We start from the raw sequence: 26,968 nt of genomic DNA, 5'->3' as shown, positions 1-26,968 counted from the left end.
GAATCTTTTTTTGGGAAAAACAAACTCTTTTTTAGTAAACACTTTATTTTGTTTTATGAATGTTTCCACAAAATGTTTTCACAATAAAATAAAACAATACAGAATGCTAGGCATTTTGAAACTTTTCATTGTTTTTATTTTCAAAAACATTAAAAACTGCATGTTTGGTAATGTTGACGATTTTCTATTTTTTTTTATACCAAAAACAAGAATTATATATAATTTTTTTTTTTTTTTTTTTTTTGCAATAAAACAAATAACATATTTAGTACAAATGTTTTCAAAACAAATAAAAGAAAAAAAAATGAAAATTGAGTCGCTAGAGGGGAGAGCGGGGAGTAGCCGGAAAGGGTTGTCGAATGAGAGAAAGGGCATTGCTTGAGGGTTTTCAGAGGAGGGGGCAGTCAAAGGGGGTGCAGAAAAGGAAGATGTGTTCAGAGAAGGGTGGCAAATAAAAAGTCACTCTCATATTATGTTTGGATCTTGAATTTATCAAAAGAAAGAAAAGTAGAAGGGAAATAATTGTTAACCAAAATCATCTTACTACAATCGTGTTCGAAATTTATTTCAAAGCGACCTACATTCTCCTCCCATGTGGCTTGCACTTTCCTATAGAATCCAGCCCAATCTCAAAACTGTTTTATTCTAGTACAGTGAGTGTGATTAATGAAGATAGTTTTTATTATTATTATTATTATCACAATGTATACATTAATTAGGAAAGTTAAGCTCCATCATTTGTGAAAGCACTGGTTTTAAATAATGCTTCAAGTGTAAAAAAGAAGTATGTTCTTTGTTTTGCCTTAATCAGTACAGAAGAGGATATGGACTCGAGTCAAACAAACGTTGCAGCAGAACAATTTAAAACCTAATTTAGCTCACTTTGTTGGTAACAATCTAAAACTTTTGTCTGTAACAAACGAAACTTCACATCTCGATTCTAGTATTACCTAATTTAATATTTAGCTCACTTCAACCACTGCAAATTCACCACAAAAAAAAAAAGTTGAAAGCAACCAACGAGAAAGAACACACCTCTAATAGATCACATTTCTCTTTTTCCAGATTGCTGCCAAACTCTTCCTCAACAGGAAGAATGGGCTAACATTCTGCTCCACATATGTGCACAAGAAAATTGTTTCAATCCTCCTTTTCTGGCTTGGTACGTGATCACGAACCTGGTAGTTAAAGTTTCTGACTGCTAAACGATCCTTCTCTTCGGTTTAGTGAGTTGTGGATGGTTTTCGCCGCTGCTATGGCAGAATCTCCTCTCTTAATGACACTCTCAAGCTCCTCAACCTTCTCCGACAGCAATCCAACATGAGAGTTGGTTGACTGCACCAACTTGTTTGCAGTTTCCAGAGCAGTGCACAACTGAGACCCAAAACAAAGAGGGCAATCCACGGTCAAAATAATTGAATTACCTTTCCACATGCTGACACAAAGATCTAGACAGTATCAGACAATGATGATTGTGAATTTAAGAAACAAAAACTCATTTAAGTGCGTCCGTGAAAGAATCATTGAAGATTTATCTTCAACACTAATGTCAGAAAGTATCGTCTGCAAAAGAACTTTAGGAGCATCCCAAGATTTTCAAAAAAATTTAAAGCAAATAAGCAAGAGCCTGTTTATAAAACACCAAATTAGAATTGACTGATATACTGTATCAGAATATAGTTTTGTTTGCTTCAACTTAAAAAGGTTGCTTATGGATTTTTTTTTTTTTTTTTTTAAATTTTGGGGTGTTGTACTAGACCATTTGTTATACCTTTTGCTTACAATTTATGCAGTAAAAATAGTTTAAGAAAGGTAAAAAAAAAAATTATTCTGAAACTAGGGGACGAATTCATTTAGATTCTGCTTATAGAGATTGTCAACTTTCAGTTTAGAATAAACTGCAGCAAACAGGCTCCAGCACATAAAAGTGAAAGAATCTGAAATCATCCATCGATATCCTCCAAAACAGATCATCCATTACCTTAAGTGTTAAAGCTGTCCATGAGTGGTCCGTACCAGCAAGTGCCTCATTCAGGTGGTCATAGTTTTCCTAAAGCAAGATTCAAGGAGTTAGAAGCTCTGTCTTAAACAAAAGTATAATTATAGTTTTAAATTAAGATCAAAAGAAAACTGCATCCATAACATGATATCCTACAGGAGAAGAGAGAGGGAGAGGGATGGAGAGTAGGAACTCTTCTTTTCTGAACAATAAGTAGCAATGTAAACATTGCTACAAGAACCATTAAGCAGCAAAATGATCTCCACTGACAATATTACAAACAACTTTACAGAATCTGCTGCACTGTTGTGCGTGAATTCTCCAATATAGCATCTAATGGATTCAAAATTTAGATCTACAAATGGAATAGGTATCCATTATTCATAATAATGCAGTCATCTGAAACCACACATAAGCAGTAGGGGTGCTCGCGGATTGGTTTTTTACGGTTCGGTTTGCGGTTTGGACTGGCCCACATGTCTATGGTTTGGGAAAAATTGAACCCACAACCGCCCGCAGTGCAGATAGCGGTTTGTGCAAATAGGGTTCGCGGCTGTGCGATCGCTTTGCGGATTGGGCTTGTCCTTTAAAATTTTATTTTTGGGCAGGTTTTTTCTCATTTTTTAAATATTTGTTTTGGGGCTCTTCCTCCCATTTTTAAAATATTATTTTGGGCCATAAAATCACATATTTCTCATCATGAAATCATTATTTTCTAAATAATTTATCCCAAATAAATTACAACCTATCTATCCAATTTACTTCCAGAAGAAAACAAACCATAAGCACAAGCTAAGATCAGTCAATTGACTCATATTCACTTTGCAAAAAAAGTATATGCTAAACAATATATACAGATGCGGATGGCTAAGGGCAGGTGCCGGGTTGCAACTTGCAAAATAGGAAAATCTTAACCCGCATCCGACCCTAACGATTATGCGAAACAGCCCAAATAGGTGCAGGACGTTTAGGTTGGGCAATTTTTGCGGGTCGGATAACCCTATGCCCAGCTTTAATAAGTAGTAATACCTGTAATACAGATTGTTTTTCTCCATGTTATGGAAATGAAATGCACGGTAAATAGATCATTGTAAGGTAGGCATATATAAATCTTACAGTTTTGCTACATAAAAGGGTAGATTTAGTTTTAAAATTAAATTATTCATGTTATACGATATCATCATCTATTTACTTCCTGAATTTATTATGCCAGAATTATGAAGCACGGATATGGATACGGACACACATACGAATACGGACACGTACACGTACACGTACACGAGACATGACAATTTCTAAAAAGTGGGACACGGACACGAACACAGACATGGCAGGGGACATGACAAATTTTTTAATTTTTTTATAAATATTTTTATTGTAATACACATTAATTATTTTATTTATTTATTTATTATATTTTTTAAATAATGTGTTCCAATTAATTTTTTTATTTTATTTTACATACATGTGTTTATTTATTTTTTATTAACATGTATAAGTATATATTATCTTATAATATGTATTATATATTATCTTATAAGTATATTATATGTTATATAATAACTATTATATAATATATAATAATAGTTATATATATATATATATATATGAATCAAGAAGATAAAGACAAGACGACAAAGAGAGGGAGAGGGGGACAAAAGCGAGAGAGAAAGCAATCGATCGCAATCGTGAGGGGGAGAGAGAGAGAGAGAGAGAGCGCTTTGAGAAGTCGAAGGGCTCTGGATCGTGTAAGTCGAAGGGGGCTATAGCCAGTCGAAGTGGATTAGATTGTCGAAGTCGAAGTCGAAGGGCTATCGCTAGTCGAAATGGACTGGATGGAGGTCGATTGGCTCGAGATCGAAGTCATGAAAGAGCAAGAGAGAGAGCAAGGCTTACGGTGGAAGTCGTCCAAATTGAAGTCGCCAACCAAGTTTGTACTTATTTTCTCCTTTGTTTACTCTTCTCGCCGACCGTGTCCCATGGCGTGTCCAAATTTGGACACGCATGTCCCCATCGTGTCTCCGCCGTGTCCCTTGCAAAAAAATAAATCATATTAAGGGGACGTGTCCCCGGCGTGTCCCCATATCCGACACTACCACGGCTTCTATTTTTGCGTGTCCACGCTTCATAGTGCCAGAGTTATCATGTAACATATAAAAAAGCTCTCCCTAAAAATGAGGTGATCCAACCGCACATTCCAATACAGCTATCTTGTTATGACGACTTCACTCCAGTCACTAGCGCTGCCTTTAGCATCCCCCTCCTTGCGGTAAAGGTAATGACTTTGGCTAAGTGAATCCTAAAGTATGTTTAGTCCAAGATTCACATTCCTCCTCTCCTCCATCTACTAAAAGAAAAAAGAGGGAAAAAAATTTCGACTAAAGATTAGCTTTCACCCTCTCCTCCATCTACTAAAGGCAAAAGTAAGGAAAAGAAAATTTGTCTTTTCTTTTTATTGTTAAGTGAAACTGTATGTCTCCATGTTACTAGTTGCGACAATCAATTCATTACAATATGGACACAGGACATTGGACACAATATGGGCATGCCAACATGATAATTAACACAAAAACAAAAAACAAAAAAACAAAAAAACAAAACAAAACAAAAACACCGTCACCTCCACCACTAGAAACTGTATGTGTTTTAGAAACTAATCCACCCATTTCTAACATCTTTCCATAGTCGAATCCCATAAACAATATATTATTATGTCCATCAATTGAGGTCCAGCCACCATTATCTTCACCATATATTATTTTTTTATTTTTTTTTATAAGTAATACATAATATTTGCATTGTCTAGTTATTATTACTTTTCAAAAATGATATTTCTCAAATATGAATCTCTCAACCATTACACTAGCGAAGTCTAATGGAACTTTCCAAGTTTTAGATCTCCAAGATGAGGCCTAAAGAAGGGAGCAAACCTATGAAGCACTGACACTTCAAAACAAGTGTCATATTCGTGTCAGGCACACGGACACTTCGGGGTAGGGCTACAAACGAACTGAGTCGAGCCGAGCTTTGTTGAGCTCGAGCTTGACTCGTTTACTTATCGAGCTCGTTTATTGGGCTCGAGCTGAGCTCGGCTCGACTTGACTCGTTAATATTAATAAAACTCGAGCTTTGTTCGATAAATTTTTTTTAATATTATTTATATTATTTAAATAAAAATATTGAAATAAAAAATATTATTTATATATTTATATATTTTTTAATATATAAATAATATATTTATTATATAATTTAAATAAAGATACACGAGCCGAGCTTATGCAAGCTCGAGCTCAAGCTTGGCTCATTTACTAAACAAACCGAGCCAAGCCGAGTCGAGCCCTTAACAATCCGAGCCGAGCTTGTTCATGAACAGCTCGGTTCATTTGCAGACCTACTTTGGGGACACATGGACACCCCAAGGACACGTATAGGACACACCATGGTGTGTCCTATTATTTAATTAATTTATTTTTAGAGGACACACTAGGGACATGCTAAGTTGTCTTTTTTCCCATTTTATTTAGTTCTTTTGATGAATATTGAATATTTATTGTTTTTTTTCTTAAATTTAAATATTTAATAAATGATCCATAAAAAGATATAAACTGTAAGTATTAATTTACAAGTGTTCAAAAAAATAGAATTAGAGTTAGTTTTTGTTAATGTTGATTGTTTGTGTATGTAATATTAATCTAGATAACAAACAAAAATATACGAAAACATCTTTTATTGTTGTGTTCCTACTGTGTCCGTGTCTCTATTTTTTTTGAAATCGCCGTGTCCCGTGTCCATATCCGTATCCGTGTCCACATCTATATCTGTGTCCGTGCTTCTTAGGAGCAAACACTAGCCAATCAACCAAATTATACATTGACTCCAGCATTCCTCTATAATTTTCCAACCTTTTAGCCAGGTAAAGAGAGACAATAAGGTGCAAAAACTTGATTGTGCTGCTCTTTGCATAATCAAATCTTAGATCAATTATCAATTATCCATCCGCAAGAAAAACATTTATCTAATAACCAATATAAACTAATAGCTCCAAATATATGAAAACATCTTTTATTGTTATGTTCCCGCCGTGTCCGTGTCTCAATTTTTTTGAAATCGCCGTGTCCCGTGTCCATATCCGTGTCCGTGTCCGTGTCCGTATCCACATCTATATCCGTGTCCGTACTTATTAGGAGCAAACACTAGCCAATCAACCAAATTAACCATTGACTCCAGCATTCCTCTAGAATTTTCCAACCTTTTAGCCAGGTAAAGAGAGACAATAAGGTGCAAAAATTTGATTGTGTTGCTCTTTGCAGAATCAAATCTTAGATCAATTATCAATTATCCATCCGCAAGAAAAGCATTTATCTAATAACCAATATAAACTAATAGCTCCAATTGAGCATACCATTAGAAGAAGATGAAAGCCAACCTATGAAGCACAGGTAAGGGTACGAGTACTGGTACTGGTATGATACGGGTACGTCGATACGGTAAAATTCAAAAAAAAATAGGGTACGGGTACGGGTACGGGTACGGGTACGGGTACGGCTTGGTACACTTGTAAAAAAATATTTATTTTTAATTTAGAGTAATGCAAAGATTAATTAAATGATTTAATTTGTTAAGGTCCAACCTATAATTAACATTTAATACCAAAAGGAAAAGTATAAATCAAAATTAAATGTCAATATATTAAATAACTTACAAACCATAGTTTAATTTTAAAATCATGCTAAGCATAAAACAAAAACTAAAAAAGAAATCTGGTGAAATGAGTTTTATCTTTGTAGTAGAAGGAAAATATTGTTTAAACTGAGGTACGGTACGGCTTGGATATATACTAGGTACGTCTGGATACGTCAAAAATTAAGAAGAAAAAACTTGGGTACGTGTTTCGTGTACCCGGTACGTATGCAGAAGTACCATACGAGGTACGGTACGCCGGTAAGTACCCGGTACGGGTACGGCATATTTTTCGAAGTACCCATGCTTCATAGAAGCCAACCATACCATAATCATCCTTGAAACCTAAAGCCTCATTCCATTTTCTTGTTTGAGTTTAACAATCTTCTAACCTTCTATTTCTTTTGTTATATATGTCTCTCTCTAATTTGGTATTTTTTGGAACCTAGAGATGGGAAGTGGGTGTTTACTTTTTGAAAACTAACCGTGGTGGTCTCTATCCTTCAAATAGGGACATCCAAGGACAATGTTTGAGCTAGTGGCTAACTGTGTTTTAAAAGGCATGCTTAGGCGCGTGCCTTAGCGCGATGCACAATGAGGCGCAGCATTGCACTTTGAACCGAACAGGTTGAGGCGAGGTGCAATACACAAGGCACAGCTTAGGCGCTAAAGCGTGAGCCTTTTTTTGAGGCGTGAGGTGTGGGCTTCATGGGCTTTATCTATTTTTTTACTCCACTGTTGATTAAGTGCTTTTTATTTCTTTTTTGAACTACAACCTAGAACCTTAGTTGTTTTAAACTTTATGTGGATGATCTTAAAACTTGAGGTTTTTGGTGGATGTAGATGTGAATGTGAATGTGATACTTTATATCTTTTCTTGGATATTATATTTATAATTTTTAAAAGATTGAATGTTATGTTTATCAATTATTTAAAATGGTGAAACTTGCTTTATTATTTTTGGAATTCTATATATATTTGTTATGTTGAAAAGTTTGCCTATTTTAAAATTTTGCTTTTCTTCTACTACTTGCACCTCGCTTTGGTGAGGCGCGCGCCTTGCCTCATGCGTCACGCTTAGGAAATAGGCGACCTTATCACCTCAGTGTGCCTAGAGCCTTTTAAAACACTGGTGGCTGGTTATGAAATCAAACAACTATGTTCAAGAAGGCTTGCCAAAATGCATGCTTTTCTCATAGGTTTCCAAAACATTTTATTCCATTTCATGATGAGTTTATGACAAACATATTCTCTCTCTCCCTTTCCCTTAATCTACTAAACATCTTACATGTAGTTAGAAATGTTAGCCGTTCGTAGGTCACCAAAGTCAGCCATGTATCCTGAGCTCAGTTGGATTTTTTCTATATTCTCTCTATTTCTTACCATTATATTTTCCAGAAGATCGTTGATCATCTCCAAGTTGCCCAAGTATTGAAACAAATTAATTCAAATACTTTGATTTCCAGCAGTCAAAGTAAACATGTGTCAAGCTTTCATTGACAAAAGGATTATTAAATTTCTTCTATCTCTTACCAGTAACTAAAGGATTATTAAATTCCAAATACCCCTATATAGCAATGCTTGTAGATGCAAATGTGGTAAGTCTTTGTATGTAAAGAAAAAGAATTGTGCCATTTCTTTTACATAAACATGGGATTTTATTAAATTTCAAATACCCCTAAACTTGGAATATATAGCTGTGCTTCTAGATACAAATGTCATAAGTCTATGCATGTAAGGCAAAAGAATTGTGTTTTTTTTTTTTTTTTTAACATAATCATGGGATTTTATTAAATTTCAAATACCCCTGGACTTGAAAACTACAGCTATGCTCTTCGAGATGGAAATGTCATAAGTTTTTTAATGTAAAGCAAAAGAACTGTGGCAATTTGTTTTTGTTTTTTTGTAATGTTGGTGATTGGTTTAGACTAGTTACAATTAAAATTCCGACATATGGACCAAATAACAAGATTAAAATAACAAAATTGAGAGGTAGAAGGATACATTCAAATCATAAAGACAACAAATCAACAAGGAATGATAAACTGTATCATAATCATGAAAAGTAAAGTAACAGAAGATGACACAAATACTTGAATCAAAGTGATAAAAACATAGATATAATAGAGAGGAAGTGGGACCTGGAAGATATTGGAGAGATGAGAAGGTTGAAGATTGAGATTTGAATTGGGAAGAGAGGAGGAAGGGGCTGTTGATGATGATGAGGATGAAGGAGAGAGCGGGGAGTCGACCTTGATGTGGTTGTGGTGGTCCTCAGAATCGCCTTCTCCGACATCACTCAGCAGATCGCCGATGCACAGTAGCGGCCCTCCGATTCCCTTCATCTCTCTCTCTCCCTCTCCTGTAAAAATCGTCTTCTTTCTTTCCCTCTTTCTCTCTGAGGGTAAGAAACCCTTTTTGTTTTTTAATTATAAATTTGTTTAAAATACAAATTGTCTAATATAATTTAAAAAATTATAAATATTCTCCTATTAAAATTTTTTTTTTTAACAAAATTAATTAAAAAAATAAAATTCATAATTGCTCTACTATACAATAATAAAATTATCTGAAATTATTAAATAGTATTTTAAAAAATTAGTAAACAATTGACTTTTTAACTTTTTCAATGACTTTTTTGACAAAAAATTGACTTCTTTGACTAAAAAAAGCTAAGAAGCCAAAATTTTAGTTTTTTTAGCCTCTTCCCAAAGTGTCTTTAATTGAAATATATTTTTAACATCATTAAAAACAGTTAATTAACTTGATAATTTATTAATAAAATGAACGATTTGTTATGAAATTAGAAATCTCAAGTAATTGAATGTAATTTTCAAAACTACATGGGTGATTCGTGTTTTAATCAAACTCAGAGGGTATATTTGTAATTTACCCTTTTTTGTGCTAAATTACAAATGCAGATTTATTTAAAATACAGATTGTCTTTTTGGTTTGAAAAATTATAAATATTCTTTTAAAATATAGATTATCTTTTGTGATTTAAAAAATTGTAAATATTCCTTTATTAGAATTTTTTTTAAGAGAATTAATTAAAAAAATAAAATTCTAACTGTTTTTCTATATAATAATAAAATTATTATTGACATAAATTTTTAATATCATTAAAAATTATTAATTAATTTGATAATTTATTAATAAAAGAAAAGTCATTTGTTATTGTAATAATTTGTATTAATAAATCAAGCCAATTGATAATTTTTAATGATAAATAGTTAGAAATCTCATTATTAATTTTGTTAAATAAAAAATTTTAACAAGAAAATTTATAATTTTTAGCAATATAAAAAATAATTTATATTTTAAACAAACATCACAGAGCATAATTATAATTTATTTATTTTTAATTCCTATCCCTACCCAATTTCAGACTCAAAAATCCATTTCAAATTTAACCATAAATTTGTATTCCAATCCACACACTCTTATAAAATAAAAATCAACAACATCAATATATATATCTTATAAAATAAAAAAATCAGTAACGTTTTACTTTAGTTACCATAAACATTCCATTTTTATTCATTATATTAATTGAATTCATTATATCCTAAGTCCAGAGCTTGGTGGGTGTATTTTCAACTTAAATTTAAAAAAATAAAATAAAACTAAATAAATTGCATATAAAGATTTATTAAAATTTATATTAATAATTAGACCGGGCGGGTTGAACTTGAGGACAATTCAAAAGCCCAATTCATATAATAAATAGGCCTAACAGTTCTGTCAAGCCCAATCAATTATAAATTCTAAGGCTTGATTGAGCGGACCACAGCATTAGAGTGGGCCATTTTATTTAAACCCAAAAATTATCTTAGTAAACCTGATTTAAATTTTAAAATTTTAAATTATATTATATTTTAATGTGAATTTATTAATAAAGGCAATACATATTAAATCTTAAAATAAAATAAAAAAATATCATGATACACCCTAATCAATTATACATATTTTTCCTATTTCCTCCCCAAGTTTCAATTATTTTCTTTTCTTCTTCTTCATTCTTCCAATACTCCAATTCACCCCATTAAAACTCACCATTATCATTAATATTATTATTTTTTATTATATTGTTACTTGCAAATAGAATAAAGTTTGAATAAAATCAAACAATAAATAAGAGTAATAATCAAAATAATTCTTTGAAGCAACCCATCAAAGAAGATGTAAGTATTCACATAAACATCAAAGTATAATTATTGATGTTTGTATTTTGTTTTCACATAAAAGCAAATATTCAACTTGTTTTTCATCATTATTGTTCAGACTTTCAGAACAGAATAAATTCACTTTGTTTGGTTATTTCAGTTTTGGAAATCTGAACACGAAGTTCACCATCTCCTCTCTCATTCACCGTTCTCCTTATCCCGTGCCTCTTTCGTCGGTGTCAGTTCCTTCTTCATATTTCTTGTATGTTATGTGCAAAAGAAAAAAAAATTCAAAAGAATTTTTTAATTTATTTTATTTGAGTGCACTTCAAAAGGGTAATTTGAAAAAAATAATAGAATAATATAGTGAGAATAAATTATAATACTAAATAATTTAATAAATTGTGCTAAAAAATTAAGGTCACTTAAACATTTTTTTTTTTTTAAGTGTAAATAGAATTCCCCAGAAACTATCGTTATTGCCACTCCGCTTTAGTTCTTTTAAGACTTGAGAGAAAAGTTGTATCGCTATATCCCATTTTCTCTAGTTCAAAAAAACAAATAAATCCCATTCTCAACTTTTCCACCTGTACAGGAGCGAAATATCCTCTGCTTTCCGTACTCCTTGTACTCCAAGCTTCTCTTGACGGCGTCTACCTGGCAACACAGAAACGGTGAGCTGCCCGGCGGTGGTGTGCCGGATAGACCCTCCGACGATCAAGTCAGTCCACTTGAGGAAGAAGAAGACTGTTAGAGAGAGAGTATTCTCTTTGGGGAAGAAGTTGCATACCTCTAACGTTCGCCTTCCTCCATTATTTCTAGGCTGGCCATGCAGCCCCAAGATCGTGCGCGCACCACCTCTGTTGTCCTTCCCTGGATAGGTGGCAGTGCTTGCCTCTCACCACCTTGCGCGTGTAAAGATTTTGTCCTCCAACCAGCACATGCAGAACTACCAAACGGTATTGGTGCGTGCGTGAAGTAGATGTCCTCTCCCTCACGTCATTGGCCCAGGTGGCACACTTAACCGGAATACCACGACCGGCCGGTTCCTTGTGGAGGCAATTCTCCACAAGCACACAACCGAGCTAATAAACGTCGACCCGCCACTTGGCAAAGGAGCCAAAGTGTTATGCTTATGACCAGGCTATTTATGATCGGTCCCACCTGACTGACCGGCCATGAAGCACGCTGGACTTCCACCGTTCTTCATTCTTGATCACATGAAGCCCGTCCATCTCGGCCGATCTGTTAGGCGCATGCCGGCGCTAATCGCATCTCAAGTCTAGTCCGGACTTCTCTTAGCTTGGTCATCAGACACCGCTGTGCGCTCGGCCGCGTCATAGCTCGGCCAGGCATTGGTTCGTGTCTGGTCGGTCGACCTCTCCGGCCGTGTAAGTTAGGCCGCTGGGCCGTGCAAGAAAGGAGTCTGCTCAGCGCCGTGTGGTTCGTCATGATCGGCGTTATCATAGCTCGGCTGTACTAACGCGCAAATCTCCCCTCTCAATTGCCCCTTAGCCCCATCCAACCTAGTCGTGATTGGGGTTACCATCGTGACTGAGCTAACGGATGAGTTGCGCCATTACCAAGCCGAGCGCGATTGAGGGCATACCTGTCGCCAAGTTGTTCCATTTGGTCGGCCATTTCCTTGGCAGTCTCATCAAAGGTCGTACAGCCGTACTGACAGCCGCATTCCCAGTGCCACGTGGCTTCACGCCATTGGGTCGTGCAGCCAGCTGTTCTGCACGCGCAGAATTCAAATGGCTGCGCCGTTTGGGTTTTTCCCCCCTCTTTATGTACAGCCCAAGAGTCATTCGAACCCATCATTGTCCATTCTCTCCTCCAAACAGACCCTGAACCTCCGAAACCTTCGAACCTCCGAGATCACCGCCATTACTGTCTCTGTGCTACATCCTCCATTTCAGTTCCTTTCGAAGGCTGCAATCGAGCTCTCGAGGTTGCGTTCACCCTCGCATCTGCCCCCCCTGGTAAGTTACACTACCCTCCCTTGCATTATCTGTTTCTATTTTTCAAAAAAAAATTTATACTTGTTCTTCATTTCCGTGCCACTGTGCTTCGCGTTTTTTTTTTTTTTGTTTGTGACCACTAGTGCCCCCTTTTTTTGCTTAGAACCTGCACCCTAGGGCAAATGGGAACTTTGAGAATGGAAGGGGCCTCCGAGCCGTCGTTCCTCCTTGGTTCAAACGAGTTCGCTCCATTTCTGCGATGAACAGTTTGAATCTGGGTAGAACCGAGCTAAACGCTCATTTAGATCAGTAGGTAGGGCTATAGCCGATCAAAAACTGGTTTGTGGCTTCTTACTAAGGTCGCAACCGAGCTGAATACTCTAATTAGATTGGTAAATAGGAACGCACCGAGCTGTAACTTGAGGTCTCCACTTCAAAGAGTAACCGAGCTGAATGCCCCATTAGAACTACAAATAGGAATGAACCGAGCTATGAAATCGACCAAGTAGTCTAGCCGAGATAGGGGTCAGGCCGGTAAAACACCAAAAATGCTTCACTGAGCTATTTCCAATAGGAGCCGTGGAATTTATGTCGCGCTAACCCTTGGCCTCATTTTTTAACAATGCAGAACAAACTAGGACCGATCAGTTCAGTCAAGAACCATCACTGGTGGAGCTCAAAGACCGAGCAAATACACCAAACATTTTTGTCCGAGATACAAGTTAGTTCACCAAATAAAACCGAGATAGATGGGCAAATACCGATTCATGGTGAGCTCGCCCGGTGCGATGACCGAGTTTCGTAGGGAGTATAACATCCCAGATGACGTCGTCTTAGAGCTCGCCAAAAAGGGAGACACCCCTTGGGGGGATCTAGACCGGTGCCCCTTCACCGTCGTATCAATAGTAGAGGGAGGGCTCCACTTCCCGGTTCAACCCTTGATCTGCGAATTTTTGAGGTAGACAAGGCTTTGCCCGACCCAAGTTTCAAATAACACTTACAAAATAATAAACGGGGTCGCGCGAGCTGAACCGGAGGCTCGGTCTCAATCTCATTCTGGCCGAAAATTTCCATCAATATAGTCTAAGTAGAAATAAGAGTGGGCTTTGCTGGTACCTCAAAGTCAAGAAGGGCCGAGCAAAGCTAATAGAGGGCAACCCGGACAAGGAGACCAACGACGACGACTTCTGGTGGGTGTCCGGTCGCTATGAGGACACTGAGGCACCCATATCGGGATGGTATATTAGAAAGGATTTTGGCAGTGCCGGTGAGTCGCTCGGCTGACCGCGCTATTTTCTTTATGCATCAATTACTTTCCATGCCGATCTAACACTTGTCTTCTTTTTGCAGATAAGTACCTAGCAGCAGACTACTACCAGGCCAACCAAGAGGCCATCAGAGCCCTGCTGTGCCATCTTGCCGAAGAGAGGGAGGCTTTGAAACTGCTCGGCTTCGAACAAACCTACCACTACACCGCACCGCGCAAGAGCCGGGTTACCGACTTTCTGTGTGCGCCAACCCCAGAACCAGATCCAAACCTACTACCGATCAGGCTTGTTCCACTCACCGTCGAGCAAGAAATGGCACAAGTCAGGGCCATCAAGTCCATGATCACCGGGGAAGAAGGCGAGTCCCAAAAACCAGAGGCAACCGAGGGGACATCCTCCACACTCGCCGGGCAACAAGAAGGGGCAGTACTGGCACTTGCCAGCGAGCAACCGGCTAGTCGGTCCAAGAAGCGGCCGAGGAAGGAGCAAACCGGGCCGCGTCTGGCAGATGAAGACTCTACCGATCGCGTCTCCACCGAGCTCGGGGACCAGACCAAGCAACCACAGACCGGCAAATCCAAGGGCCCAGCCACCCCCCCGGTCTGGGCGCCCGAGTACAAATACCAGGGCCGAGCAGTTTCTGCTGAAGACTCTGTCTACGCGGACAAGGACTACTCTCTTGGTTTCAATTTGACCAAGGGGTTGATCTTGCCCGCTGATATGAAAAAACACGACGAGCTTTCCGACCTCAAGGTCCTCTGCTCGGCGGCAAAATCCATAGTGCTGGTAAGTTCTCCATTCTTTGCGTCAAACTGTTTGCTCGGTTTTTGCTCGGTTTCTCGAATACTCACGATCTCTCACTTATTTTCAGGCCGCGCAAAAGAACTATTTGGCCCACAACCCAATGATCAAAGTGCGGCAGAGCCTGCGGGATGCAATAGCTGAGAACAAGGCCCAAAAGGCCGAGATAGCGAAGCTTAAGGCCGCGCAGGAAGCAGTTGAGGCCGAACGGGATAACCTGAGCCAAAAGGTCGACCGAGCTGAAGCAGACAAACAGCGGGCCGTGAAGTCGACCAAAGCCCGGTATCTCGCCGAGCTGAGGAAGCTGCGCGATACCCATAAAGAGGAGAAAGATAAGGCAGTTAACGACGCCGAAGACAAGGGCTATGCTCAAGGCGAAAGAACGTATGAACGGCAGGTGCAGGCGACCAAGGACATCTTTTTCCAGTGCGGTTGGAAAGCTGCCATGGAGAAAGTTAGCCTCGGTCAGGATGCTGACATGTTCTTACATCCGTCTGCGGCCTTCATACCGCACTATATGCAGGCCTATGCGAGCGCTGCGCAGAAGAGGCTCATGGAGGAGGCCAAAAAGGAAGCCGCGGAAGAAGCCGCCATCGCGTAACAAACCGAGCAAACTTCTCCTGAAGCGTCTCACGATGCTAAAGATCAAGTAGCCGATCGGGAGGTTGTCGTGGTGGAGGACGCGGATGATGAGTTGGAAGAAGGCCTGCCCGAGCACAGTCCGGAGGTGGCCGAGCAGACTCTGGAGGTCGCCGAGCAGACGGTTGATCTGGAATTGGACTGAAATGCCTCCTCCTATTTCCTGCTTTATTTTCGTCTCTTTTCTTTCTTTGTTTAATGTAACCGGGCTAGGGCCCCACAATTGTAACGTAATTTCCTCAATCAATGAAATTTGAACTTTTTGCCCGTTTAACTTCTATTGCTTTTTGGCTTCGACGTGCAAAATTTCCATAAACGTGTTCAAACTTCAACTAGCAGCTCGGCTCCTTTGGAATCTCAAATGCACCTTTTAATTTGCCGAGCAAAATCTGCTCGGCTCTAAATTGAGGGCTCAAGTATGGGGCCGAGCAAAATCAGCTCGGCCTTTTCGGGTTTGCAAACTTCATAAAATTCCAGTACTTCAATGTGACCGAGTAAAAACCAGCTCGCCCTTTCAGTTAGGTAGATCGCCAACATTTCACTTCTGCCAAGCAATGTCAGCTCGGCTTCTCATTAGTTGGACAAAACACCAACATGCTAAATCTGGCCGAGCAAATTTAGCCCGGCCGCTACATTGGGCAAAACACCAATGTTTCATTTAGGTTGGTCATGTCGCCAACATTCCCGTTGGCCGAGCAAATCCCAGCTCGGCCCATATGTGAATTGGTTCATTCGTCAATCATTTCTTTGGACAAAGCACAACTGTTTGTGCGACCTGTTTCCATTCCAGCGAGAGGAGATCAGTCCGGTCCCATTCAGGTCGGTCTCCTTGCCCCTGGCAGCCATAATTGTCTTGTATCCTTACGATGTCATTGTACAGAGATGTAATACCGGACAACGAGAGTGCTAATTTTCATTACATAATATCGTGCTACATCTCTTACATCAAAATGCAAAGAGGCTCAAAGTTACATAAATCTAAACAACAAAAGCGATTACATCTTAAAAGTAAAAGACCTTAAGATTGGCTGTGTTCCAAGGTCGGGGGACAGCCTTGCCATCCGAATCTTCCAAATGGTATGCCCCTTTGCCGGTGAGACCAATCACCTTGTATGGTCTTTCCCAATTTGCACCGAGCTTTCCTTCACCCGGGGCCACCGTGTTGCCAAGCACCTTTCTTAATACCCAGTCCCCAATCTTGAATAGCCTGGGGTGCACAGCCTTGTTGTACTTTTTGGAGAGTTCTTGTTGATAAGCCGCTATGTGGATCAATGCTCGCTCCCTCCTTTCTTCAGCAAGGTCCAGCTCCAATGCCACCGTTTCATTATTCAGATTTGGCTGGAAATTTTCAGAGCGGATGGTTGGCATGCCCATTTCCAACGGGATGACGGCCTCCATGCCATAGGCCAAAGCAAATGGTATTTCCCCGATTGACCGCCTTGGCGTAGTGCGGTATGCCCAGAGCACATTAGGGAGTTCTTCTGCCCACTAGCCCTTGGCCTTCTCAAGCCGCTTCTTCAGCCCGTCCAGGATGGTCTTGTTTGAGGCTTCGACTTGACCATTTGACTGAGGATAGGCCGGCGTTGAATTGTAAAACTCGATCTTCAACTCTTCACAAAATCCGTGAAAGAGTTTTCCATCAAATTGAGTGCCGTTATCCGAGATGAGGGCCTTAGGTATACCGAAACGGGTGATGACATTTCGCCATACAAACTTCTTTACATCCTTTTCCTTTATGGTCGCCAATGGCTCGGCCTCAACCCACTTTGTGAAGTAGTCAGTGGCGGCGATGAAGAACTTCCGATTGCCCGGGGCCGCTGGGAGTGGCCCCACTATGTCCAATCCCCAGAGTGCGAACGGCCAAGGACTGGTAAGGGGAGCAGTTCTCTTGCTGGCTGATGGATCTGATACATTTTTCACACCAGCGATGTAGACACCCCATTTTTGACCGACCTTGAGACTCAGACGTCATCAGTTGAGCGCTCGGTGATATTGCATATTGTGCTCATTCAGAAGTTTCAGAGTCTCGGCTGCGAGCCTTACCTTCGAACTTCCGGACTCTTTTGTGCTTTGCCTCGGTTTGCGAACCAGGCTCTGTTTTCTCTGTTTCCCCTTCACGAAGGGAGGGAGAGGTCTCGTAGATCATCTCTCAGTGGCCGTAGGCTACGTTTCGTGGTCGTAGGCAGTTTTGCCCGTTTGGAGTCCGGTTTCCGGTTTTTCGGAGCCGTTGGCCGTGTGCCTCGGTTCGAGACCGCTTAACCACCTCCGTTTGCTCCAATTTTTGGCATGCATCTTATTTACTCCCTTTTGAGGGACACTGCGGTCCGAGAGACCAACTTCGTGGTCGGACACCACTTCCGGTGCCTAACAGCCCACTTTCGGGGCTCCGAACTGCGTATTTTGGCTCCCGAACCTTCATTCTGCATTTTTGGGCTCCGACCTGAACTTGATTTAGTCATATTTTGAGGTCCTTTTCATGTTTGATTAGGGACTTTTTCTGTTTGAGATCTCCTACTGCCACTTGCTTCTTTACCCCTCTTTTAGGCCTTTTCTTGCATGATAGTTTAGGCCTACTTGTATTTATTTTCGTGGCTTGTCATAAACTACAAAGTGTCTTATTTTGAGCCTCTCTTCAACTTTGTTGAAGGGATCTTTTCGGTTTGAGATCTCATACTATCACTTGCCCCTTTATCTCCCTTTTAGGCCAATTTTGGGGGGAAATTTGAATTTCATTTCCCCCCCATTTTTCCCCCTCTTTTCCACCCTCTTGTGTCTATATAACAGACCCCCCAGTTGTTTTTTAGATGTTAGAAAATTTTGGTTTGGAGCTCTTACATTAAATCTCTCTCTCTCTCTCTACTCTAAGCCTTAAAAAACCCTTTTGATTCTTACACCATTTCCTCACCATCACCTAGCACCACATCACCACTCCATTCCAGCAGCTTGGAGGGTCTTCTCAGAGCTTAGGAGGCAGCATTTCTTGGTCCAAAACGCTGTCAAAGATTAGTCTTCAAGGGTAAGTCCTCTTCTCCCCTTTTTGACCATTTTCTTGGTTCACATCTTAGCTCTTTGTGCTTGCATGTTGGGGCTCCGACCCTAACTGAAAATATCATTTTTTTGAGCTCTATTTCATGTTTGTTTAAGGGCCTCTCACTGTTTGAGGCTCCCTTTTTGCACTTGCTTCATTACCTCCTTTGTATGCTATTTTCTTGCATATTATTTTAGGCCTATATGTAAACTTTTTTGAGCTCTAGTCCAAACTGTAAAGAAGCTTATTTTGAGCCCTTCTTCAACATTGTTGAAGGGCTCATCACTGTTTGTGGCTTATTTTTTCCACTTGCCTTTATATCCCTCTTTTGGCCTCATTTTTGCATGATTTGTTAGCCCCTTGTATTTGTGTTTCTGGACTTTGGTCCAAACTATAAATGACCTTATTTTGACCCCCTCTGCATGTTTCATTAAGGGTCTTTTACTATTTGAGGCATACTTTTTGTACTTTGTGTTATAGCTCTCTTTTTGGCCTTGTTTTGCATAGTATTTTGAGCATGCTTGTGCACTGTTTTGGGTTTGATCGTAAACTGTAAAATGCCATGTTTTGGGTCCCTCTTCAAAATTTTTGAAGAGCCCTCTCTTGTTTGGGGACAGAAGTTGTGACTTGCTTCTTTATCTCACATTTAGGGCCATTTTCGCATGCTAGCTTAGCCCCATTTGTGTTCATTGTTTGGACTTGCTTAAAAATGTAAACATGCTTGTTTTGGGGCTGTCTTGAATCTGTCTTCACATTTCATGATCAAATAGTGCATGTTTTGTATAGCTATAGGCCATTGCGCATGCCTAGTTTTGCATTTCGGGTCCCATTCCATGCATCAGGTGCCATGCTTCCATGATTCGGGGCTGTTTTGGGTCATATTTTAGCACTGAAATTTGCACGTTTGCATACCATGTTTCATGCCTTGCCATGTCTTGTTAAAGTGGCATTTGGTGCCTTAGGTTCGGTCCTCGGTTTGCGTGCATGTGTGCACGCATTCCGAGTTGTCTCATTTTCATCTCATGGCATCTTATGTGAGTGTGGCTAAGGTCCACTCATGTTGGTGTAAGCCCATATTGCATTGTGTATGCCATTTCATTTCATAGCATTGCGTATGCTAGGTTGTATGTTAGCGCATTGTGTATGTCATGTTATCTCGTGCATCGTGTATGCCATTTCATAGCATGTTACATGTTAGGTTGTATATTAGTTGCATTCATGCATATCATGCATATTGCATTGTGCTTGGGATAGGAGTTAGCCCGAGCACACGAAACGAGGTACGTTTCGTACTCCGAGTGACGGAACGTGTCTCAATTCCAAGTCACCGACACTCCGGATTATCCATGATGGAGTTAGGTCTTGTTGTGTTTATATGTGCATTCATTCTATATTAAGTTGCATAATTCGACTCCTCGGCCATCATGCATCGAGATGCGTGATTGGTGGCACGAGGATCGAGGCATACATACATTTGTAAAAATACATTGCCATGCCCCTTTCTTACTCTCTGTTGCAGCAAATCAAGAATCAGCAGTCTTTCGGAGCTTGGCGCACTTTCCAAAAAATATTGCAAAACAGAGGCTAATTGGGGCATCACAGTGGATTTCCATGCAAAAGGCGACCCGGACATGCATCATCCATCATCTGAAGAAGAGTCAAGGCAGTCTCTGGCTTGCATGTCAGTTTATTATTTTCTTAGTTAATTTGGTAATTAATTAGGATTTTTGTAATTATTTGGGCTGTATTTATTCGGGACTGTATATTATTTATTCGGACCCTCTGTGCGAGGGCACAACTGTAATAAGTGTGCGTGTGTGTGATGTATGTCTTCCAACCCCACGTCTTTCTCCCTTTTATTTATCCGCTTATGATGGTTAGATTAGGGCATGTTTCAATTAGCATACAGTATGATAGCATGTTTGCATTCATTCATCTGTTTTGCATGTACCGGGCTCGGCGCATCATACTAACTGCATTGTATTTTCAATTCCAAGTTGAATACATGTTAGCTGTAGCATTTCATATGCCATGTATAGAATAGCCGAGCTTGCTATAGTTGCATTTTTGCATGTGTTGCATTAAACATTTCTGTATAATTATGATCATGCATGGATTTCTAATTAGCTTCTGTTTTGGCTTGGAGTACTCGGTAAGTTTTATGCTTTAGCATCCTTGCATGCGTGTGAGTGACTGCCATGAATAGCATGCTTACCATGAGGCTAATTGCTTATGTGATATAACTACCTGAATGCCTGTGGGTGAAGGTTGGGTTATTTAGATTGGAACAATTCATCAAATGTGTGTTTTAAGCCCACTAAATAGTGGCAAAATCATGTTTTCTAAGCCCACTTGAGGGTGGCAAATCTACGTCTTAGCCTACTTGCGGGTAGCACCATCAAACCATTTTCAAAACAAACAAACATGAAATGCTTTGTTCCAATTCAGGCGATCCAGTCTATACTTGTATGTTGTGCGCATCACATAGTAAATCTAGGCTAATAACCAGAATAAGAACACATAATGTTTTCAAAAATAGATATCATGGTTAGTAGAGGCCGATCTTTGATCGGGGGAGCGGGGGTGCTCACGAAGTGACCTTCCCCAATCGTACCCAAGTTCCCGAGCCGAGGCAACTTTGGTGATGACGGACACGTGGTCTTAGGCAAACGAGTCAGGGTTTCCTAAATTTCCCCAAAATAAAATATTTAGGTGGCGACTCTGTATCTGGCAAAGCAGTCCATGTTTGGCACTTCTTTCAAAAATCTGTTTTCTCAAAACGATTTGCCGGATTTGGACTCTTTGGTTCAAACTTAGAACCATGACAATTTGAGAGTCCGAACTGTAGTAGGCCCAATATCGAACGGAACGGGGGGGACTCGTTCCTCCCTGGGGCATTCAGGGGACGTCTACAGTTTCTGGTGACTCTGCTAGGGAGTTAGAGAACTTGACTCGAACTCATGATATCTGGTTTTGACTACACTTTTGTGTTTCTTTGCATTACATTTGCATTGGTGCGCCTAGGACACCGTGTTTGCCATCTGCTATTCCTGAACGGTTTGCCGGAGGCTTGTCTTGTTAAGACATGACCATAAGGCTGACCGGTTGTGGGCTCTGCCAGTATGGGAACACAAACCCCGATTTTACCGGGGCACCCTTTTGACCATTCGACCTAGTGTATATTCGGAATCCATAGTGACCATTCCAAGCTAGGACAGGTTGCTTACCCGATTTAGGTTGTTTGAAATCGCTGCGTGCGTAGTGAAACCCTAGCTCCTGAGAAAATAGGACAGGGAAACCCTACCCCGACATAGGGGTGTTTTGGCTCTCACTTGCTTGTTATGTGCTTTAGAGTGCGTCTTTATACAAATGCATGTATCAGTTTACAAGTTTGGGCATCAGGCCTGCGGGCACCAGTTCAGCATTTTGAGATTCGGTTTACCAAAGGGTATCAGATTTGAGGCAGAATTTTGGAGGCAGAATTCAGTAGAGGGCACAGTCATCCTGCTACACTTGTATCTGTTTTGGTGAAGTTGAGCTGAGATGCTGCATGTTTTCTCTTTTGCTAGGTAGTCTGGGAACCATAGCTTCAAAAGGCTCCGATATCCCCCGAGGTTCATCGAACTTGTGTTGATAGACTTTGTTAGGTCAGAGATTCAGTTCAAGGGCAATCAGTGTTCCTCCGCCAGAGGCAGGGTAAAAAGGGCCAGTCAGGCACAAATCACCAGTTCAGCAGTTACCAGATCAGTGGCCCTTATCCACCCCACCAGTGAACAGTCAGGTTGAAATCTCAATTTCTACTGCAGGGATAGATACCAGTCAGTTAGATGGATCAGCAGAACACATCAGGGATGGAGGCAATGATGTGTTAACTTCAAGAAAGTATGAAACTCATGCAGCAAGACGCTGCCCGTTAGGCGGAATTTGCCAAACAGCAGGCTGCGATCATGGCCCAACAAGCTGAGCTAATCACCAGGCTACAACAGCAAAACGGAGCATCTGCTTCGCATCAGGCTCCTCTGCCACCAGGAGCTCCAGCGCCTGGGGAGACACCAAATGTCTGGGAAGGTACGGACATTCCGATGGGACCAGCTCCGCCCCCAATCCTACCCCAATTATCCAAAACACCCACTAACCCGCCGGATTCTCCCTTTGAGTCCGAGGTGGACCCCACAGCATTGAAGGTGAGCAAGCTTGAAAAGCTATTCAAGAAATCTCAAGGCGCCAAGTCCATCCCAGACATTGAGGATGGGTATACCGATGCGGCCGTGACGCTGCCAGACCGCTTTAAAATGCCACATATCGACCGCTTTGACGGGTCTGGGGATCCCATGGTGCACTTACGACTGTTTTCAGACATACTAAGTCCGATGGGCCTCACCAGGCTGCAGAAACTTTCATTATTTGGCCGGACCCTGTCAGGTGTGGCCACTATCTGGTATGCAAAATTAGAAGACGATGTCAAACGGAACTGGGATGAGATGGCCGAGGCCTTCGTTGCACAGTACTCCTATAACACGCAAATCGAGGTCACAACCCGTGATCTTGAGACAACAAGGCAAGAGCCTAAGGAGAGTTTTTTTGATTTTGTAGCCCGCTGGAGGGCCAAGGCTTCTATGATGACCCTGAGGCCTACTGACAAGGACCAGATCAGGATGATTATGCGCAATCTCCAGCCAAAACTGATGTAAATGATGATTGTACTCCCCTTCCCTACCTTTTCAGACCTACATGAGATGGGAGTACAGATCGAGGATGCTATGAAGCAAGGCCTTCTTGACCAGGAGAAAGAGTAGCCCAGGAGGGCATTTTCCCGCAGTTCAAATGCGACCACCAGTGGTGATGCAGCTACAAGATCTTCTGAAGTGGGCATGGTTACCACCTCCGCATCAAAAACAGCTACCCCATTCACCAGTGCGTCCAGGAGTAGCTCACAAGAAACCAAATATCCACCTCGAGTCAAGAGGGTTTTCACCCCATTTCATATGCCTCTGTCAAAGGCTCTAGAGGTCTTAATCCGGAAAGGACATCTGAAACCATTGGAACAACGGCCCTTACCTGATCCTATCCCTGCAAAGCATGATCATACCAAATACTACGCCTACCATCAACAAATCGGTCATGACACCGACAGTTGCTTTCGTCTGCGCCATGATGTACAAGATCTGTTTGACAACGGGGTCATTGCCGCACCAGGTCCTACAAAGTCTATCGGCACTTGATCAGTTGAACTTGTGGGGGATAATGTGATTATGTGATCAAGGGATGAACCACCTGCGGGCGGCGCTCAGTTTACTCCTGATGTGGCGTATGGCACGCACTGTTTCGAGCATTTGTGAATGCTAGTTTTTGTACTTTCTGACTTGGGTATTGGGTCAGTCTGTTGTTTTGTATATAGGCAGTCTTTTGTACTGAGTCAGTTGGGTCTGTCTTGTTGTATCGAGTTAGTCCTGTTAGAGTCGGGTGATTTCGGGGGTGTTACCTCGGGCATCACTTGCTTGTTTTCTATTTGTCTTTTTGTTTTCTTTTGAGTCTGTTTCTGCCAGGGAGCCAGTAACACCAAAAGATTTGAATGAAACAGCAGTAATTTTTGCACTTCTGTGTTCGTTTCTGCCGTGTGCTAGTTGTGCCGGAATTTGAATGAAACGACAGTGCATTCCACCTGCTCTCTTGTGCCTTGAAATTATTGCATTGACCTAAGTTTTCAAAACTTTTTTTTTGAACGTTGCGATGAAAACAAAGAGGGAGGAATTCCTCGGGATTTGCAAAACTTTGATCAGACTGAGAGAAAGAGAGGCGTGCTAAGCCCTTAATGAATGAAATCATGCTTGTTAGTGTGAGTACTGAGAAGGACCCTAGCTTTGATCCAGATTGGTTCCACACTATCTTCGGCGCGAGCGATTTGTCGCTTTCTTAAAAACTTTCAAAAACAAAATGTTTTGCGCAGTCCTGTGAAGACTTGTGTGGAATCGCTCTTGAGATTGTGCAGCCTAGGATCGCTCTCAGCCTCAAGATTCAATCCATTTGTTTTCGAACCTTGGACCCATTCAGAACGTTCAACGGTCAACCGCCATGTAAGGCCTGTGTGGCCAGATTTGAAGCAGCCCTTGAACAAGAGGCACCCAAAGTCAGGTCAAGAAGATCAGATGTCATCAAAAGAAGCTTGCAAAGCTAGATCAGGAGCACCCCTCGAACTAGGGGCAAGAATTTCAAATGTGCTCGAAGAGTCCAAGATGAAGATCGGCAAGAATGCCAAACCCCAGAAGGGAGGAAAGAAGAAGGCATTGTTGAAGGACAACCGAGTTCCTATCCACAGACACTAGGGGCAAATTCACCCTCCATTTGATGGACTCTTGCATCGTCAGCGAACAACAGCCATTCTCCTAGATTCAGATGACTTCGGGATCTCAAAACCATTTGATATGGACAAAGCTATACTTTTACCCTTGAGAGGCTCACTGGGCCGAAAACTCGAAAGGGCGGCCCAGGCAAAAGTTAGAGCAAGAAAAGAAGGAAAAGGAACAAAAAAGAGAAAAGAACAAAAAAAAGAAAGATGCAAAGAAAAGAACAAAAAAAAAAGAAAATCAAAAAAGAAATGAAAAGAAAAGAAAAGAACACAAAAATTGAAAAGAAGAAAAACATAGCTCGCAAGGTTGAAAACCCGCAAAGGGCGGCCCTGGCAAAAGTTAGAGCGCAAAAGGAGAGGTTAAATACCTGAGTGTACCTTAACCCCGAACTACGTAAGGCTTGATTCCCATCTTTGGGATACGTAGGTAACTTCATTCTGAAGTCCAGCCGTAAAACAATTCGATTGTGTCCATGCGATGGTTCTGGTCATCTTTGTCTTCTCTGTATCTGAGGATTTGGTTGTGTTCGTCACTCTGAGGACTGCCTACAATGCGCTGCGGTGCCATCCAAACAAGGGGCAATTTTTCGTTGCCATTCAATGCGCCGCGGTGCCGTTCAAACAAGGGGCAACTTTCCGTTGCCATGCAGTTCTCCTCAAGTAAGGGGCAATTTTCCTTCGAATCTGAAGTTGTGCATCTCAAGAGCGGGTTCCGTGCTTGTTGAGCAGTGGCCGTTTGCAAAAATAGTTTTTGAGAATTTTTAATGAAGTTGACTAATTTTCTCTCAAAAATTATTCCATTTTTCCAAAACTGGACCATTTCTTGGACCCCAAAAAGGGAAAATTTTCAGTGCTCACAGCTTAACTTGTATGATTTCAAATCAGAAAATCGAACAAGCGCGTTAATCTAACTCTCATTTTGATCAAAATTGTTTTAGAAAGCCAAAACAAAAAAATGGTCAAATTGATGAACTAGGGGCACAGTTGAGTCAGGCTTCCTATCTTTTCCTCGTTGTCAATGCATTTGCTAGAAAGGGCACTCTACTTGCCAGAAAGGGCATCGTATTCGCCAGAAGAGGGCACAACTGAAGTTAGCAGAAAAGGGCTGAAAGCTCTCAACATCCTCCAAGCAACGAGGTATCAAGCCAAGTGCAAAGCACGAACTGGAATGATCTGATCACGTCCAAACTCCCCGGTGGAGCATCATCAACCAATGTCAATTACAGATCTGCTGCACATACAGCCGCATCACAACCCCTCTGTAGGAGAAACTCACTGTTGTGAACAAGGAGAAGAATTTATCGGAATGCTAAGGGCAAGAGCCCGCAACTTTCTGTTTGTTCATCAACCACCCAGGGGAGGGATAAAAAATAAGAGATTGAAGAATAGCGAGATGTGCACTGAGAGAAAAAGTGAGGAAAGGGATTTTTCAGAAAAACAGAGCCTGAGGGCCGAGTGATGTGTGAGACACAAATGAGAAAGGGTGGGAAACAATATCCGGAGAAACTGGCTCCTCGTGATCTGAGAGGTCTGTCGTCTTTGTGATACGTCTGTGTGTCGTGTTTTTTGTTTTGTTTGTCTCGATTCCTGCTTTGAGTCGTCCCAAGTGTGTCTCGTTGTGTTTAGGTTGTTTACCTTTTTGTCTTTCGTTGTTGAGTCTTTTTCGCTGTGTTCAGTCGTAGGCTCAATACCCGGTTAAGAACTCATTTCTTAATTTCAAAAAATAAAATCGTTTTGTGCTCAGAGTGCCGTGTCATTCTCCACATTTGTGCAAATCAGGATTGGTTCTTTCATAAAGCCGCGGGATTCAACCCAGGTCATATGAAAACAATAAAACCAGGACCCATCTGAAGCTATGAAAGTTCCAGGCTACGAAGCAAAAGAAAAGAGGAAAAATTGGAGCATTTGAGTTTGTTTCAGTTTCCGTGATTATACTCTCCATTATTATACTCCAGATGTACCTCTTCAGGCCTTGTCAATGCTCCGAAGTATGAGTGTGCCTCTACTCCCAAACTCAAGCCTACTTCAATGCCAGAATGGCAATCGAAGTGCTCCCTCAGAAAACCAGCCCCTGCCA

At 40.8% G+C, this 26,968-nt stretch overlaps 2 protein-coding genes and 1 long non-coding RNA gene across 4 annotated transcripts; all 3 read right to left on the bottom strand.

Annotated features, from left to right (window-relative positions):
* Nucleotides 1-860: 860 nt before the first annotated feature.
* Nucleotides 861-9,094, bottom strand: LOC114286200 (histone-lysine N-methyltransferase). 2 transcript variants are annotated; one of them, XM_028229296.2, is made up of 4 exons: nt 8,821-9,094; nt 1,982-2,050; nt 1,197-1,374; nt 861-1,154 (listed from the first exon to the last, which is right to left on the bottom strand). In XM_028229296.2, the coding sequence occupies exons 1-4, from the start codon at nt 9,022-9,024 to the stop codon at nt 1,141-1,143; spliced, it is 465 nt and encodes a 154-aa protein (XP_028085097.2). In that variant the 5' UTR covers nt 9,025-9,094; the 3' UTR covers nt 861-1,140. The 2 variants fall into 2 exon arrangements, with proteins under 2 accessions (XP_028085097.2, XP_028085096.2); XM_028229295.2 differs by having other exon boundaries at nt 861-1,374; nt 8,821-9,093.
* On the bottom strand, nt 5,930-8,700 carry LOC145822814 (uncharacterized). The gene is made up of 2 exons (XR_014364540.1): nt 7,002-8,700; nt 5,930-6,425 (listed from the first exon to the last, which is right to left on the bottom strand). It is a non-coding gene; the product is annotated as an uncharacterized LOC145822814 (long non-coding RNA).
* A 7,425-nt stretch (nt 9,095-16,519) lies between the features above and the next one.
* Nucleotides 16,520-16,915, bottom strand: LOC145821885 (uncharacterized). The gene has a single exon (XM_082918460.1). It carries the CDS (start codon nt 16,913-16,915, stop codon nt 16,520-16,522), a length of 396 nt encoding a protein of 131 aa, XP_082774586.1.
* Nucleotides 16,916-26,968: the final 10,053 nt, after the last annotated feature.

The sequence above is a fragment of the Camellia sinensis genome, chromosome 3, assembly GCF_055761805.1.
Source record: "Camellia sinensis isolate YWXY chromosome 3, ASM5576180v1, whole genome shotgun sequence".
Taxonomy (NCBI): Eukaryota; Viridiplantae; Streptophyta; class Magnoliopsida; order Ericales; family Theaceae; genus Camellia; species Camellia sinensis.
This window is presented reverse-complemented; position numbering and strand designations above follow the sequence as displayed.